Source organism: Chroicocephalus ridibundus, chromosome 3 (assembly GCF_963924245.1).
Source record: "Chroicocephalus ridibundus chromosome 3, bChrRid1.1, whole genome shotgun sequence".
In the NCBI taxonomy this organism is placed as follows: Eukaryota; Metazoa; Chordata; class Aves; order Charadriiformes; family Laridae; genus Chroicocephalus; species Chroicocephalus ridibundus.
Window position 1 is genome coordinate 104,729,036 of NC_086286.1, and position 14,102 is coordinate 104,743,137.

Consider the following 14,102-nt stretch of genomic DNA (forward strand, 5'->3'; position numbering starts at 1 on the left):
GTACAGGGACATCAGCTTGGCATGATTCAAGCTTAAGGGCTTTTGAACGAGCTTTTAAGGCTTCTGATGTCAAAACTGACTAATAAAAAAACAACAACGACAACAACAAAAAACACCAAAAGGATGGATTTGCATGATGGACCACAGATCCTTTTTCTAGAAATATCACATTTTGTCAGCTAAAAAATATGTGCTAAAATATGTACTTAACATGACTGAGATTCCAGAAGTTCTGAAAATGCCACTGCACTTTACTGAGAGAAAAAGTTTAGTGAAAAAAAAAAAATTAATCTTGTGTTTATTTACCCTCCAAAATTCTCCTTTTCTGATTATTTAGGATGCCACAAGTAACATGATGTCAAATTGCATATGTACGGTTTTGCTATTCTTTCCTTAGTTGTTTCTCCTTCTCCTCCTGTTTGTGCAAGAGTCCTTTTACCAGATACTTGTTCTAACTACCGTGCAAAGAACTTATCTTAGAGAAGGCAGGTGTCATTAAGAAACTTTAGATCACGTTTTCATAATGTGGTTCATTTTGGTATCTGAACTTATTTTCTTCTTGCTGCTCTTCATACTTACTCCCACACTGCAGTTACCCAGCATCTCAGCTGCACAGTCATCTATATATTTTTCCCCCTCAAGCTGGGTTGTTAAGCGCTACAGCTTCAGCATCCTGCCAAACATGCATTTACACGTGTGTTTGAAGGATATTTTTGCTTTCAAAGCCAGATCAGTTCTCTGCACTTATTCATAGATCATTTTTGTAAACCACTATAAGAACCAAGAGGACAGCACAAGGTAGCACTGAAAATAGCAACGTTAATTCATGTTGCTGGTGAACAACAGGATTTGGTGTTTTAAAGAGCACTGTTGTCCGCCTCACCTTGGCTGGTTAAATAGAAAATCTGTGTTGCATGCTGTGAGACACTGACGTATGAAAACAATTAATTTGGGCATCCTTTCTTCCCTGTGAAGTCACCTGAGTCATGAAAGCTTACAAACCCTCACTTCACTAAACTCACAGTAAAATTGGAATTTTCATCGAAGTTACGTTAACTTTCACAGACTATAGCTGTGGAGTGCAAAATACTTCTCTGTTTCATTTAGGTCCATCAAATGCTGCACATAGAAATGTATGTTACCTGAGGACCTCGCAGGTAGCAAGCTATATATGAATCTCCTATAGCTAAAGCTTTTGAGATAGCAGATTCTTCTCCTGCCTTTATACTGCTGTTTTTCCATATTGCCAAAGCAGGGAGTAAGTTATTTGGCACCATTGTTGAAATAGGAGCCTGGAAATGCTAACCAGACAAAAGCCTTCATAATTCAAATAACTCTCTGATGACATTTTTAAGAACAAATGGGGACAAAATTGAAAAAGGCACTGCTGCATATCTGTTATCACAAGGATTTCTAGCAGCAGCAACAAAATTAAGTATTGAATTAGGAGAGGAAAAAAAAACCTTTCACCATTCCTGCAGGAAACTGGAAGGACAAAGACTGCAGGGGCTTGAGAACTGCAATGCTGTCATCCATAATTATTAACCATATGTGCTCCTGGCATGGTTTTAACCTAAGTCCAAGACAATTCTTCGTGTTGATCAGCGAACAGGACAGGACAGAGCCTTTTTTCCAGACACCATAAGAAAAAGTTAGTTACATGGCTATGACTTTTGCAGTGCCACTTGTCTTCAGGACCTAAGTACAAGCCCTAATTCCTTCTATTTTCAATTACAAGTATAGACAAGAGCCTTGTATGTCATACTGAATACCTGTTAAAAGGTTGTCTCATATTTGTCTGTAGGCAACATAAACTTTGAAATCTCCAGTGGCAATGGAACGCCACTTATCAAAATGTTAAGGGCAGGAGAAAAGTAGTGGAAAGCTTTGTTAAAAGCCACCATAGCGGCAGAAGTGGGGAGTGCCTAAACCTGAGAAGATAGCACTCCTGTTTCTGGGGCAATTTGTTCTCAGGGCTTTTCTGTAATCTTGACAAACAGTAAATCAGAGTCTAGGAAACAAAGAAACAAGAAAACGGCAATAAGTGTTTTTTGAAGGAATGTTGCCTTATTTAGTAATAAGGAGTTGCAGATACGATGGGAAGCTGGTGGTAGCTGAAGACAGGTCTCTACTAATTCAACAGTAGTGTATCTGTTCCTGAAGCTGATTTTTTCCAAATTTAATCTGCCATTACTTCCTTTCTTTTCTCTCTGTCAGTCCCATAAAGTTTTCCCTGACCTGTAAGTATTTAGCCTTAATAACAGAAAAGTGGTACATACAAGGTGTTCCACAGTTTGTATGTGTCAAATAATACATGGCATTGGGTACCTTTCATTAAGCTTTATCTGTTCAGAGTTAAAGAATCTTTCTTTAGCATATTTTGCTGAAAGATAAAGCATTTTGATTATATTTAATAAACATAATTTCAAGTGCATCTAGGATATTTGTATACAATATGATTACAACTTTATAACTTAAAGAAGAGTAAGTTCATGCCTTATTCTGTTAAAATTATTGTCCTTACCTAGTATAGCAGGTCTTACTAGTTCAAAGTCCAGTTTGATTTAGTTGTACCAATAATTGCAGAAAATGTTGGGAGCAATAGAGAGCATATCTGTTTGTGAAACCTGTCTCCGAGAGAGTTTTTAGTCACAGTTCATCTGTACAGTTACAATATGTGTTCAGTTGTCCTGCTGTCATTAAGTGTAAGCTTGTTCTCTTGTCTTAGTAATATAATTCTCAATATGGGTCAGACGGACTCTTGTTTCAAGGAGTTTCCAAGAAAAACAAGTATTAGGAAAAAATAGGCTTCAGATTTCTAGATGTGTAAACTTGGTGTATACTTGGGTAAGATATATGTAAATCTTTTCATGCTCCACTGCTTTTTTAATAGTAGCAAGAATATAAAAATCTTGGTTGTGCAATATATTTTGTTTAATCATATAAGCATATCAAGATAATAGTATCTTGGTACATTCGTCTTCCATCTTGAAGTAAGCTTTTCCACATAAAATCAGAAGTCAATTAGCTTTGTCATTCTGTGTCAAAATCAGTTTTAAGTGTCTCAATGAAACGTCAAACCCAAACGTCTGTGTTGGCAAGCCGACAGGATAGGAGGTGTGCAAGTGGGTCTCTAAGACCTTTTGTCTCCAGCTATGTCAGCCAGATGAGGAAGCTTCTGCATTCCTTGATCAGACTCCTTAAGACACGGGGAGCTGTTTTTATTTAAAATTGTTTTGTAAATTAAGGTCACCTTCAGACTAATCATTCTCCCCCCAGTCTCCTCTCTCCATATGACTGTATGGAAACTTCCACACAGTTTCACATCTTGCTTAGAATGCTGCTTGTTTTCAACCTGCTTGTAATTATGATTCGTTCATGCACTTTCATTTTTGTCCCAACCCTGCCTTCAGCTTCTTACGACCTGCTGTTTGCCTTCCAGTGTCTTCATAGTGACTGCATTTTAATCTTCATTTCTCAGATTAAAGCTGTAAAAATCTTCCAATATCCTCTTAAAAGCTCTCCAGCCCCTTAATCACTTTAGTAGTCCCGCTCTGCATTTGCCTCAGACTGAGCTACTCTTGTTTGAACACAGGTGATCAGATTTGTATGCAGGCCTCCAGATAAGGTCTTGGCAGCTTCTTATACTTATCTTTGTTTGATAAGTACCTTGTTTAACACACAAAGATATTGTCATTTTTATCTTCATATCCTATGGGCTTTCAAGCACCGGACGGAGTTGATTTTTATGAGTTGAGTTTAGGTCTTTTGTCTAATGGGATCCCCAAAAGTGGTCTGGTTAAAAAGGTATTTGTTTGGTTTTATTTGTTATCACACATGAGGTGGTGAGCTAGAGGTAGTCTTCTGATTACATGTTTTATGTTGACAGTTTGGAAGTAACGCTGTGGAAGGATAGTTGAGAAAACAGTAGTTCTTTCATAGCCAAAAGGTCGTCATGATCTTTCTCAGAATGAGAAGGGCAGATATTGCACATACGTGTGATGACTGTACTGACAAACTGAAAGACAGACCTTAGAACACACTGAACTTTTTAGAGGAGGTGGAAAAGCATGATTTTGATGTCTTTAAGAATATGACTAATGACCTTTGATCTCTGGTAGCTGGCAAAGTTTCCGTTTATAAATTTTGCACAGCCTCAAATGCTTTTTATAGCCTCAGCCTGGAATGTCATGCTCTGCTCATTCTTCTGTTTCAAGAAGAGAGAACGAAAATCTAGAAATATTGGTCACCAATCTCAGCTCATCTAGGAAAATGTGTAGTACTTCTGAGGCAAAACAAGTACGAGGAAATAGAAAGTTTTAGCTTTAACTTCAGTTTGCCTTTGCACTTCAGAGTTTTCTAGCATTGTTTGTACAATATTGACTTTTATCATCTTACAACCAATGGCAAGACATTTATTACATACTTTATAATAAAAGTGAACACACTAAAAATAAAATCCATCAATCTTTTGTTATTACCTGCACAAGAAAATTAAAATATCAATCTCAATGTGGGAGATGTACTAGAGTATTAAAGTTGCTGCATACTCCCAAATGATTTTCATAGCTGTGCAATCCAATACAATTTTGCACACCCTTAGAGACAGACAGACACAGTTGGGTAAATACTTGTAAAAGAAGAAAGCTGTAGCTTTCAAAAGTGGTGTGATCCAAGTATTTTATCTGGAAAATATTGCAATGATTTATGAGTGCACAAATGCAGAAATGAACACGTAACAGGGAACAGATTTCAGTGAGTGAGCTCTTCCTTCCCCTAGAGTAAACCAAATAAATCCTTGGATTCTATCAAAATACAGGTTTCTACTTGCTCAGCTGAAAATAATAAATGTAACAGCTTTATTTCTGCAAGCCAATAAGGCTGTGGGGTTTTGTATGTTTAGTTGGTTTTTTTTAAGAAAAAAAATCTCAAGTAGGCCTAACAAAGAGAGTCTGAACAAAAATGTTGCCAGCAGATAAATAGTGGGCCATGTTTGATGCTTCAGAATGTACGTTTCTGTGCCATGTAGGTTCTTGAATGCTGCATTTGGCACCTTGAAGTGTAAATATGGCTTAATTATCAGATATTCCATGAACTTGCACTTTGTATGTTTTGGTTTCTGTGAGTGAACTCTTCCTTCCCCTAGAGTAAACCAAATTGAAATCCATTAATATTTGATGAAATAATTTTTAAGAAGGATGTAAATATCCCATGTTAGATAACTTACAGACTAAAGCTTTCAAGATTAGTTGTGTGTCTGCGTGGGTGTGTGTAACATGTGTAGCTCTGTGGTCGGCAAAAATTTTTTTTTTTTTTTTAATGCCACAAATAGATTAATAGTCAGCTTAGATTGATGCCTTGTGTGAGATTTGCATTTTGACATATCAGCTGCTGGAAGAGGTTTTGGAGAAATCCTGGGATCTTTTATTAAGAAACTGGAGGCATTCAAACTGAAGATTTCCTGTTCTGATGTAAAGTGCATGTGTGTGTATGTACATATAATATGTATACACTAAAATAAATAGACTAAAAATTGAGTGTTCACAGAAGCGTTTATTAAATTTCACAACAAAACTATTATATAGAGTAAAAATTAATTTAGTTATAGTATCAATGGAGAGTAATTGTTGAATTACACTTCCTATGGGAGGTATTTCTTTTAGCTATTATTTTTCTTATTATGTGGTATCATCTTACCTTTGTTAGACCAGGGGCTTTTTAAATATCAGAATTTAAACATAAAATTATTTTATTTTTATTATTTCTATAGAATCCAGGGCTGTGGACCAATACTCTGTATTACATTAGATATTACGATTTTGTCTGTGCTTGCATAGTCTGTGTTCCAGAAGCATGTAATCAAAGTCAAGAGTAAACTTGAAGCTCGGGATCATAAAAATTAGGAAAAAGGTTATAATCAGATTAACTAGCACTAGCTGACAGTGATTCTAAAGGCACTTGTTTGTCAGCAAACTAGTTGAAGATAGCAACATAGATGTATTTAAATTGGGAAGGGTCTCTAGTGTTTGATTAACGCCCACTCACCTCCATGAAAGAAGGGCCAAGTTAGATGAGGTTGCATAGAGCCTTGTCCTGTCACAGTTTGGACATTTCCAAGGACAGAATTCATAATCTCTCTGGGCAATTTCCTTCAGTCCTTGTCTGCTCTCAAGTTCGAAAAAACCCCAAACATTCCAAGTTTTAAATGCAGTCTCCTTTGTTGCAACTTGCGTCCATTGCATCTCATCTTGTCTCTGTGTGCTTTCAAGAAAAGTCTTCTGTACCCTCTCCCATTAGGTATATGGAGACAGGATTAAGATTCCCCCTTTCCAAACCAGTCTTTTATTCAAGCTGAACAAGCCCAGCTCCCTCAGCCTCCCATCATAGGACAAGTGCTCCAGATCCTGATCATTGTGGTGGCCCTCCACTGAACTTGATCTGGTATGTTATTGTTCTCCTTGTACTGGAATGTCCCAAATGGGACACAGTACCTAAGCAATGGACTCACAAGCACAAAGTAGTGGGTAAGAATAATTTCCCTTCGTCTGCAGGCTGCTCTTTTACACTTCTACAGCCTGGGGTGCAGTTGTGTGTCTTTGCTGCCAGAGCACATTGCTGCCAGGTACCTTTCTGCCAAACTGCTTCCCATCCAGCTGGTGCCATACTGTACACTTGCATGGCGTTACACTCTCCTGGGGGCAAACCTTTTCATTGCCTTAGTTGAATTTCATGATATTTGTGTCACGATATTTCAAGGGGATCTCGACAGCCTGGAAAATAGCAGTCCTGCCCTTCAGTGTATGGACTGGTCCCTGGTCTAATGTCATCCTGAACTTGAGGAGAGTTCATTCCATCTCCCTTTGCAATAAAATGTATTAAAGAATATCAGCTCCATTATGAACCCTTGAGGAATCAACTAGCAATGAACTGCCAGCTGAGCTGTTTACTGGTGGTCACCACACTCTGAACCTTGCAGTCCAGCCAGTTTTCCCCCCTCATTACAGTCCAGTTATCCATTTCACACTCCACTGGATCTGTTACAAGGCTACTATGGAGGCCCTTGTCAAAGGCTTTGCTGATGTCATGGTAAACAACATCCACTGCTCTCCCCATGTCATCTAAGCCAGTCATCTCTTTACATAAGGCAATCAGATTGGTCAGGCAGGATTCACCCTTAGTGACTCCATGTTGGCTCTTCCAGCCTTCTGTTGAGCTGGAAGTTAAAATTTGGAAAAGATACTCAGTTTGCTGGAGGCCCATCACCGCTGAAGTCCAAAAGGGGTCATTACTGGGCCCAATAACATTTAACATCTTCATTAATGACCTGGACAACAGACTGCATGTTCAGCAAGTTTCCAGGTAATACAAAACTTGGAGGACTGGCTGATATACCAGATGTTTGGGCTGCCGTTCAAAGGGATCTTGACAGGATGGAGAAACAGGCAAACAGAAATCTCATAGAGCTCAATGAAGAGAAATGCAAAGTCTTGCACCTGGGAATGAATAACCTCAGACACCAGTAATGCGTGGGGCTGACCAGCCAGAAGGCAGTTCTGCAGAGAAGAACCTGGGGATTCTAGTGGACAGCTTGTTGACCGTGAGTCAGCAATATGCCTTTGTGGCAAAGAAGACCAATAGCTCTCTGGGTTGCATTATGCAGAGTGCTGCCATCAGGTTAAGGGAGATGATTGTTCACTTGTTCTCAGCACTGGTGAGACCACACCTGAAATGGTGTGTCCAGTTCCGGGCTCCCTAGTACAAGAGAGACACATGGACATGCTGAAGCGAGGCCAGCAAAGGGCTACAAAGATGGTTAAGGGCTTGGCACATCTGACCTGAGGAGAGACAGAGATCTGGGATTGTTCAGCCTGGAGAAGAGAAGGCTCAGGGGAATCTTTTTGAGGTGTGTAAATTCCCTTGTGGAGAGGGATAAAGATGATGTAGCCAGTCTGTTGCCAGTGGTGGCCACTGGCAGAATGAGAGGCAATGGACACGAAATACAGAAAATTCTGTTTAAACATAAGAAAAAGCTTTTTTGAATTATTTTTTAAAATTTATTTATCAATTTCTTCTGTGAGGTTGATCAAACACTGCAAAAGGTTGCGCAGAGAGCCTGTAGAGTCTCCATCTTTGATATTTGAATAGACATGGCCTGGGTAACCTGCTCTAGCTTCTTCATCCTTTTTGCTTTCCAAAAAGTGTTATATCCATGAAGGCAGGTTGGTAGGCCATGTTGGTTTTGAGAACAAAGAAGAATTTTGCAAAGGGTAGGACAGTGCAGTTTCTGTCATAGTAGTGTCCTCTAACAAATGACCTACATGCATCTACAGTGTTCTATACTAATGTGGATATCAGCGCGGGTAGATCAATTAACTATTCATTGTACATAGCTTTTGGAAATAGAAAGGACAAAGTTGTTTAATCAATTGACAGTGAAATATTACATGCTTTTCAATTGATTCAATATTTGGAATTGTTTTAAAAAGGTCAAAATGTACTGTAATAGAGTGTAATGTAAGACATCAGAAACTTTAAAAAAATCAAATATATTGATTTTGTAGTCTTTTTCTAGGTAGAAATGGCAAGTACAGTTCTACAGAATTCTTTAGAATTAGTTTTTCAAAGAAAATTTAATTACTTACACCTTAGAAAAAAGCATTATATTATTTCCAGAACAGATTTATTAAACAAAATACATTTATATGTGTGTGTATATATATATGTAGAAGTGTCTTTCCAAGTCCACCTTTTGTTCAGTACAGCACTTTCAGTCTGGTAGATTGAAAGGCTATTCAAATTTTTTTCCCTGAGTTCCTTTTCAAACGAAGCTTCTTTTCTGAATTGGAGCAGAAACTTTAGTTTCCGTGCCATTCTTGCAAGAAATTCTAGCATTTTTTCCTCTCCTATTTGTTAGTATATTTTGTTCTGCTTTCATAACAAGTGTAGTTATTACCCTCCTCAAAAATTATTTTCTTCATCTGTGACTCTGGAAATACAGTTGTGTGTATATCTTCTATTTATGCATGAAACTGCAAAGTACAACACTTACTGTAACCACGTGGACAGAGTATCATGGGCTGCGCATCACGCCTATTAAACATCTTGACGTATGCCCTGAAATTTTCTGTAACCCTGATTTTCTCCACAGAGCTTCTGAAATTTCTCCCAGTGTTGTAATTCCAAAGCTGTCAACCATATCCAGGGACTCTCTGTCTTCCTCCTAACTTAACGCCTTTTCCTTTGTGTGTGTGTGGTTTTGCCTGTGTAATGTTAGGAAATACATAGGGGGCTGTAATAGAGGTACTGTGGGACAGCAGATTAGGCAAGTTTGCATTTGGCTGAACTTAGGTGCAACCCAGAAAACTTTTCCAGTTGTTTCAAGAAGAAAAGAGAAAAGAACAAATAACATGTATCCTTGTAAATTCTTGTAGAGCTATCAAAATAAGTGAAGGGAAAACATGCACTTTGCTCCTTCCTTTCCACTTTTCACTCCCTATTTTTCTTAATTTGAATCAGGATGCCTTCTGCATTGTTGCTGTCAACTTCCAACTACCGTGTGTGTCACTGGCCTATAAAAGCTGAGCAACTGAGTCGCAGAAGGGTGAAACCATTATCTTTAACTGACATAAGCAGCGTGAGCTTTTTGCTATTAAGGCCTCTAGGCGATCTTTGCAATCTAGTTTATGATTGTGACACATCTGAGGGAAAGAGATAGTTCTCCTGAAGTCATTGTCAGATTGAGCTTCTGATTAGTACTTTCAGCGAAGATTGATAAGTTAATTTTCATAATTTTATAATTGATTTCAAATCTAGATGCCTTATTCATATAAAAATTAATGGGAGTTGGGCTGCCAGAGACCTCAAAACCTTCAGAATTTATTATAAAGTATCTTTTTTTTAAGTTGACCTTTTAAACCAAGGTACAAAATACCATCTTGCCAAAAGAAGACATTACATTGCCAATAGTTGTCATAATGTCGTGATGGATTTGAAGTAAACATGGGGAAAATGTATAGAAGTGTGCTTTCAAGTGGTCTGTGTTGCAAATAAATGTGGACTTTAGCTTCAGAAAGAGTATTGAAAAGGGTGTGTAAATAAATAATCAGATACAGGCCATCTGAGAATTTGTTAAATATGAGTTTATTTAACAATCTTTAATTGCTTATTCACATGTTGTCAAAAATGGTGGCATTTCTGTACTACGTTTTACAGTCCTGCTGTGGTGTAGACTTTTGCCACGGTTATGTTTTAGCATATAGATTATGATGTTTTGAATAATTTTCTAAAAAATAAATATATAACATATGAATTGTTAATTTAAAGAGTGAGTTAAAACCTTTGGCATTTTATCTAATTAATAAATTGCATTATAGATTTTGATCATGTGCATTTGTCAAGCAGTTCTGCTATCTAGGAAGATGCAGGTACTGTATGAGGAAGGCCTATCTTTTAGCTTTAATTTCATGAATAAATCTAACTGAACAGCGCTCCAGGTTGATCTGTGCTAGGAAGTGAAGTCCACACAGGTTCTTGGGTCTGTTGTAATGGTGGAGATAGACTCCTGAGGAGGAAATCTTAGGAGTTGTATCTGATTTGCTCTCCCATTGTACATATTTTTGCTTTTCAAATACTAAGACTAAACAGATTCCTTTCCAAACACTAATTTTTATTCTTTTTTTCAAACCCTGGATATACTTGAGTGAATTAAAATGAGATAGAGCATTCTGTCTGAGAACACTCTAATGTTAGGTCAATACAAAAACTATAAAAAATCCATTACCTGCAGTACTTCGGTGTAGTATAGTTTATAATTGCTCTCAATAAACAGTGAACATCAAATTATTTCATGAATCAAGCACCTTGATAATGAAAGATGTAGTGACACTGATGATTCTACAAGCTTCCTCCAGGAAGTGACTGCAGATTCTCAGTCCTATTGACAGTAGACCTCAGCAACACTACAGAAAAACATGGATCATTTACTGAAAAGTTGGCAATGAAGTTAAAGCTTGATGGACATTTATAACCTTTGCATGTGATAACTTTGGTCAGCTAGAACTCTCATAATCCGAAGATTAAACTATTTTGGTTACTATTAGGAACCTTCAAAGGATAATTCATTTTAGGTCAAGACTAGAAGCAGTAAAGTCTGTGCAGATGAAATTGTGCAGCTACCTCAATATACTTCAATCAAGGCTTTAGAAAAGCACATAAATAATGTAGTTGAATGCTTGATCTTGACAAGTGGTGAAATCCTGTAGCTATTACATGTATTATTGAACATGGCTGTCATTCTCAGATCACTCATCTTTTACTGGTTTTTAGGAGGTTGCGGTAAAGTGCGTGCCAGTTTCAGGATGCCAGGTCCCATTTTTTCTGGGGTTCTTGACGGATGTAGTTGTAAGAAGAGGCAGAAAAATATCGTACTGTAGGAAACCTTCTTTACACAGATAGAAGACTGATTTGCTGCAATACAGTTTCAACAGTTGGTCAGTGCCAGTTATGTATATGGCGGATGTAGATTCATAGTGATGTGTTTTCCTTGGCAATGCAGTTTATCTGAAATCATAGTATCTCTGAATAATGATTTTTTTTTTTCCTGATAGCACACCCACTCATAAAAATAAGTGCTGAGTTTTGGATTGTATAAATATTGCTGCATACACCAGATCTTATGATGAAACTACTTCATATTACAGTGTTTTGTAAAAATGTTTTGATTTGAAAATAACAGAGAGATTTTTGTTTCAAGTGGAGGTATTCTCCTGTGTCAAAGCATGTAACAAATTTTTGTTTGACTTGTCTTGCAAAATTACCTGTATTAACCTACCATGACTAAAGCAGCAAAAAGGGGAAAAATTGCCAAGAGAGAGGTAGCGTTTTTAATAGTGCTGTAAAACATGTAATAGCATATAGCAATATATGCTGTATCATATAATGGATCATTGTTGCCAACATTTTGGAATGTAAATTAGTACCTTTATTTTATTCCAATTATTCCAATGTTTTAAAATCACTTACTTTATATGTATTCTCATATATGTGAATCCAACACTGACTCTCTTTCCAATGTCAATGAGCACATACAAATAAATATCCTATTTTATTAGAACTGCTGAAACAGCACAAAAGAAGTCGGGTAGCATATTGTTTCCTTCTAGCTTTGGTAGATAACACATTCAGCAACCTTAAGTAGTTCTTGTAACGCACAGAAATCTTAGATCTCTGATGTGCAACATTGGTAAAACATTCATCTAACTCATCATTCATTAGAGTGTTATGTGGCTTTTGTTACCTTGTTAATATTTATAGAAAATTTGGGGATTTTTCTCATAAAAGTATTCTCTCGTATAATTTTTTTAGCTTTATGTTTTTTGGCCTTTTTGAAATATTCCTATATAATTTGGGTTGTAACTTAAGTGTAATTATGATCATTTAAATGCCAGTGTGACTAACTGTTTGAGTAATGAATTAAGGGTGTGCATTCAATAATTGAACTTACATGGTATAATGGGGCTTAATTAGCATTGATATATTGATATAATGCTTCACAACACTCTGAGGATGTGCATGTATTGAGTAATTAATCCTCTCAACATGCAGGTTAGTGAGGTCAGTATGGTTGTGTTTATTCTGCAGATGGGTAGAGTAAGGAAAGAGAGAAGTATGGGGTGAAAGAATTTGTCCACGAAATATGCAGTTTCTGAAACAATACCTGAATTACATGTGAGCTTTGCAGACCACCATTTCTTTGATGAACATATTTATCTTTTGCGCTCTGTTCATGACATATTTCAGATTCCTTAACTTACTTGTTCTGCTCTAAAGGAAATTAAACAGTTTTAATTTGTACTACTTCAATGAAAGGAATGGAATGCCATTAATAACTTTCAAATTATATCAAGAACAAAACCAATTCCATTTTCCTCCTTCCCAACACACACTTTAGCTTTTCCTAGGTGGAGGAGTATCATCTTTAAACTGATAGCTAGTTAAGAGAATCTCTTCCAAATAACTAATGCTTAAAAAATTGCTTTCTGCAATAAAAAAGAAAATCGGTACTTCCATTCATATCAGCCCGATGTCACTGCTTAGTCATTGTTTCCTTCATATTTTCTGTTTCTATTAGCAAAGATTGACTTAATTTATTTTTTTAGAACCTGAAGTAATTTGAAAATAGGTAGAAAATAAAACTTCTTTAATATAATTTAGACTTTAATTTACTGTCAGAGACCAGTTAATTGTTGGATTCTTTTAAATTGCTATTCTATCAACTAAAATGAAAACTGTACATAAAATGCCTTATACTGCCTGGATCCATAATGATGATGTATGAATATTTTTGCAATATTTACAAAAAACAGAATTAAATAAAACCTTCTTTTTCTTCCTTCAAAGTTTTGGGAGAAACAGCAAGATTTATAGGATATTTTGTTTGAAAATAGTCCTTTGCTGAAGATCTGTTAAACCAAGAACTGAGTTTGTAATTAGCTTTGAAAGTGATGTTATAAACAGAAATCTTTTGCGAAACTGCACTCCATAGCCTAATTTTACCTTATTTTTATAAGGAATACTGTTTTAAAAGATAATAATAAACCAAATTATGTAATTAAAATTTTTTGAGAATTATTCATTACTTCATTCTGCAGATTTTAACTGTAACATTTTTCCTTCTTTCTTTTGACAGTATTACCTAGTCATACTTGTGGCAACCCAGGAGAAATACCTAAAGGAGTACTTCATGGAACAAGATTCAACATTGGAGATAAAATCCGATATAGTTGTATCTCTGGTTACATCCTAGAAGGCCACGCTATGTTGACATGTATTGTGAGTCCTGGAAATGGTGCATCATGGGATTTTCCGGTTCCTTTTTGCAGAGGTAAAAATGAAGATGACATACCTTTAAAGTATTAAGACAATATTAAAACAGCAGATTAAATAAATTTGAGATTTTTTTTTTTAACTTTCTATATGTCAATGTACTAATGTACTGTCTAAAAATCCACACCATTTAAAACTGTAATCACAGTTCAGGAGCAATTACTCTCCAGAGTTTACATTCAGAGATTGATGTTATCTACTGATGTTTTTTCCTTTTA

At 36.5% G+C, this 14,102-nt stretch overlaps 1 protein-coding gene across 2 annotated transcripts in view; it reads left to right on the forward strand.

Moving 5' to 3' along the window:
• Positions 1-14,102, forward strand: part of CSMD1 (CUB and Sushi multiple domains 1) — a 1,197,532-nt gene that overhangs the window by 566,775 nt on the left and 616,655 nt on the right. For both annotated transcript variants that reach the window (XM_063330346.1, XM_063330347.1), the window contains exon 4: positions 13,688-13,882. In XM_063330346.1, the coding sequence (XP_063186416.1) occupies positions 13,688-13,882 (195 nt within the window). The remainder of the gene's footprint in view (positions 1-13,687; positions 13,883-14,102) is intronic.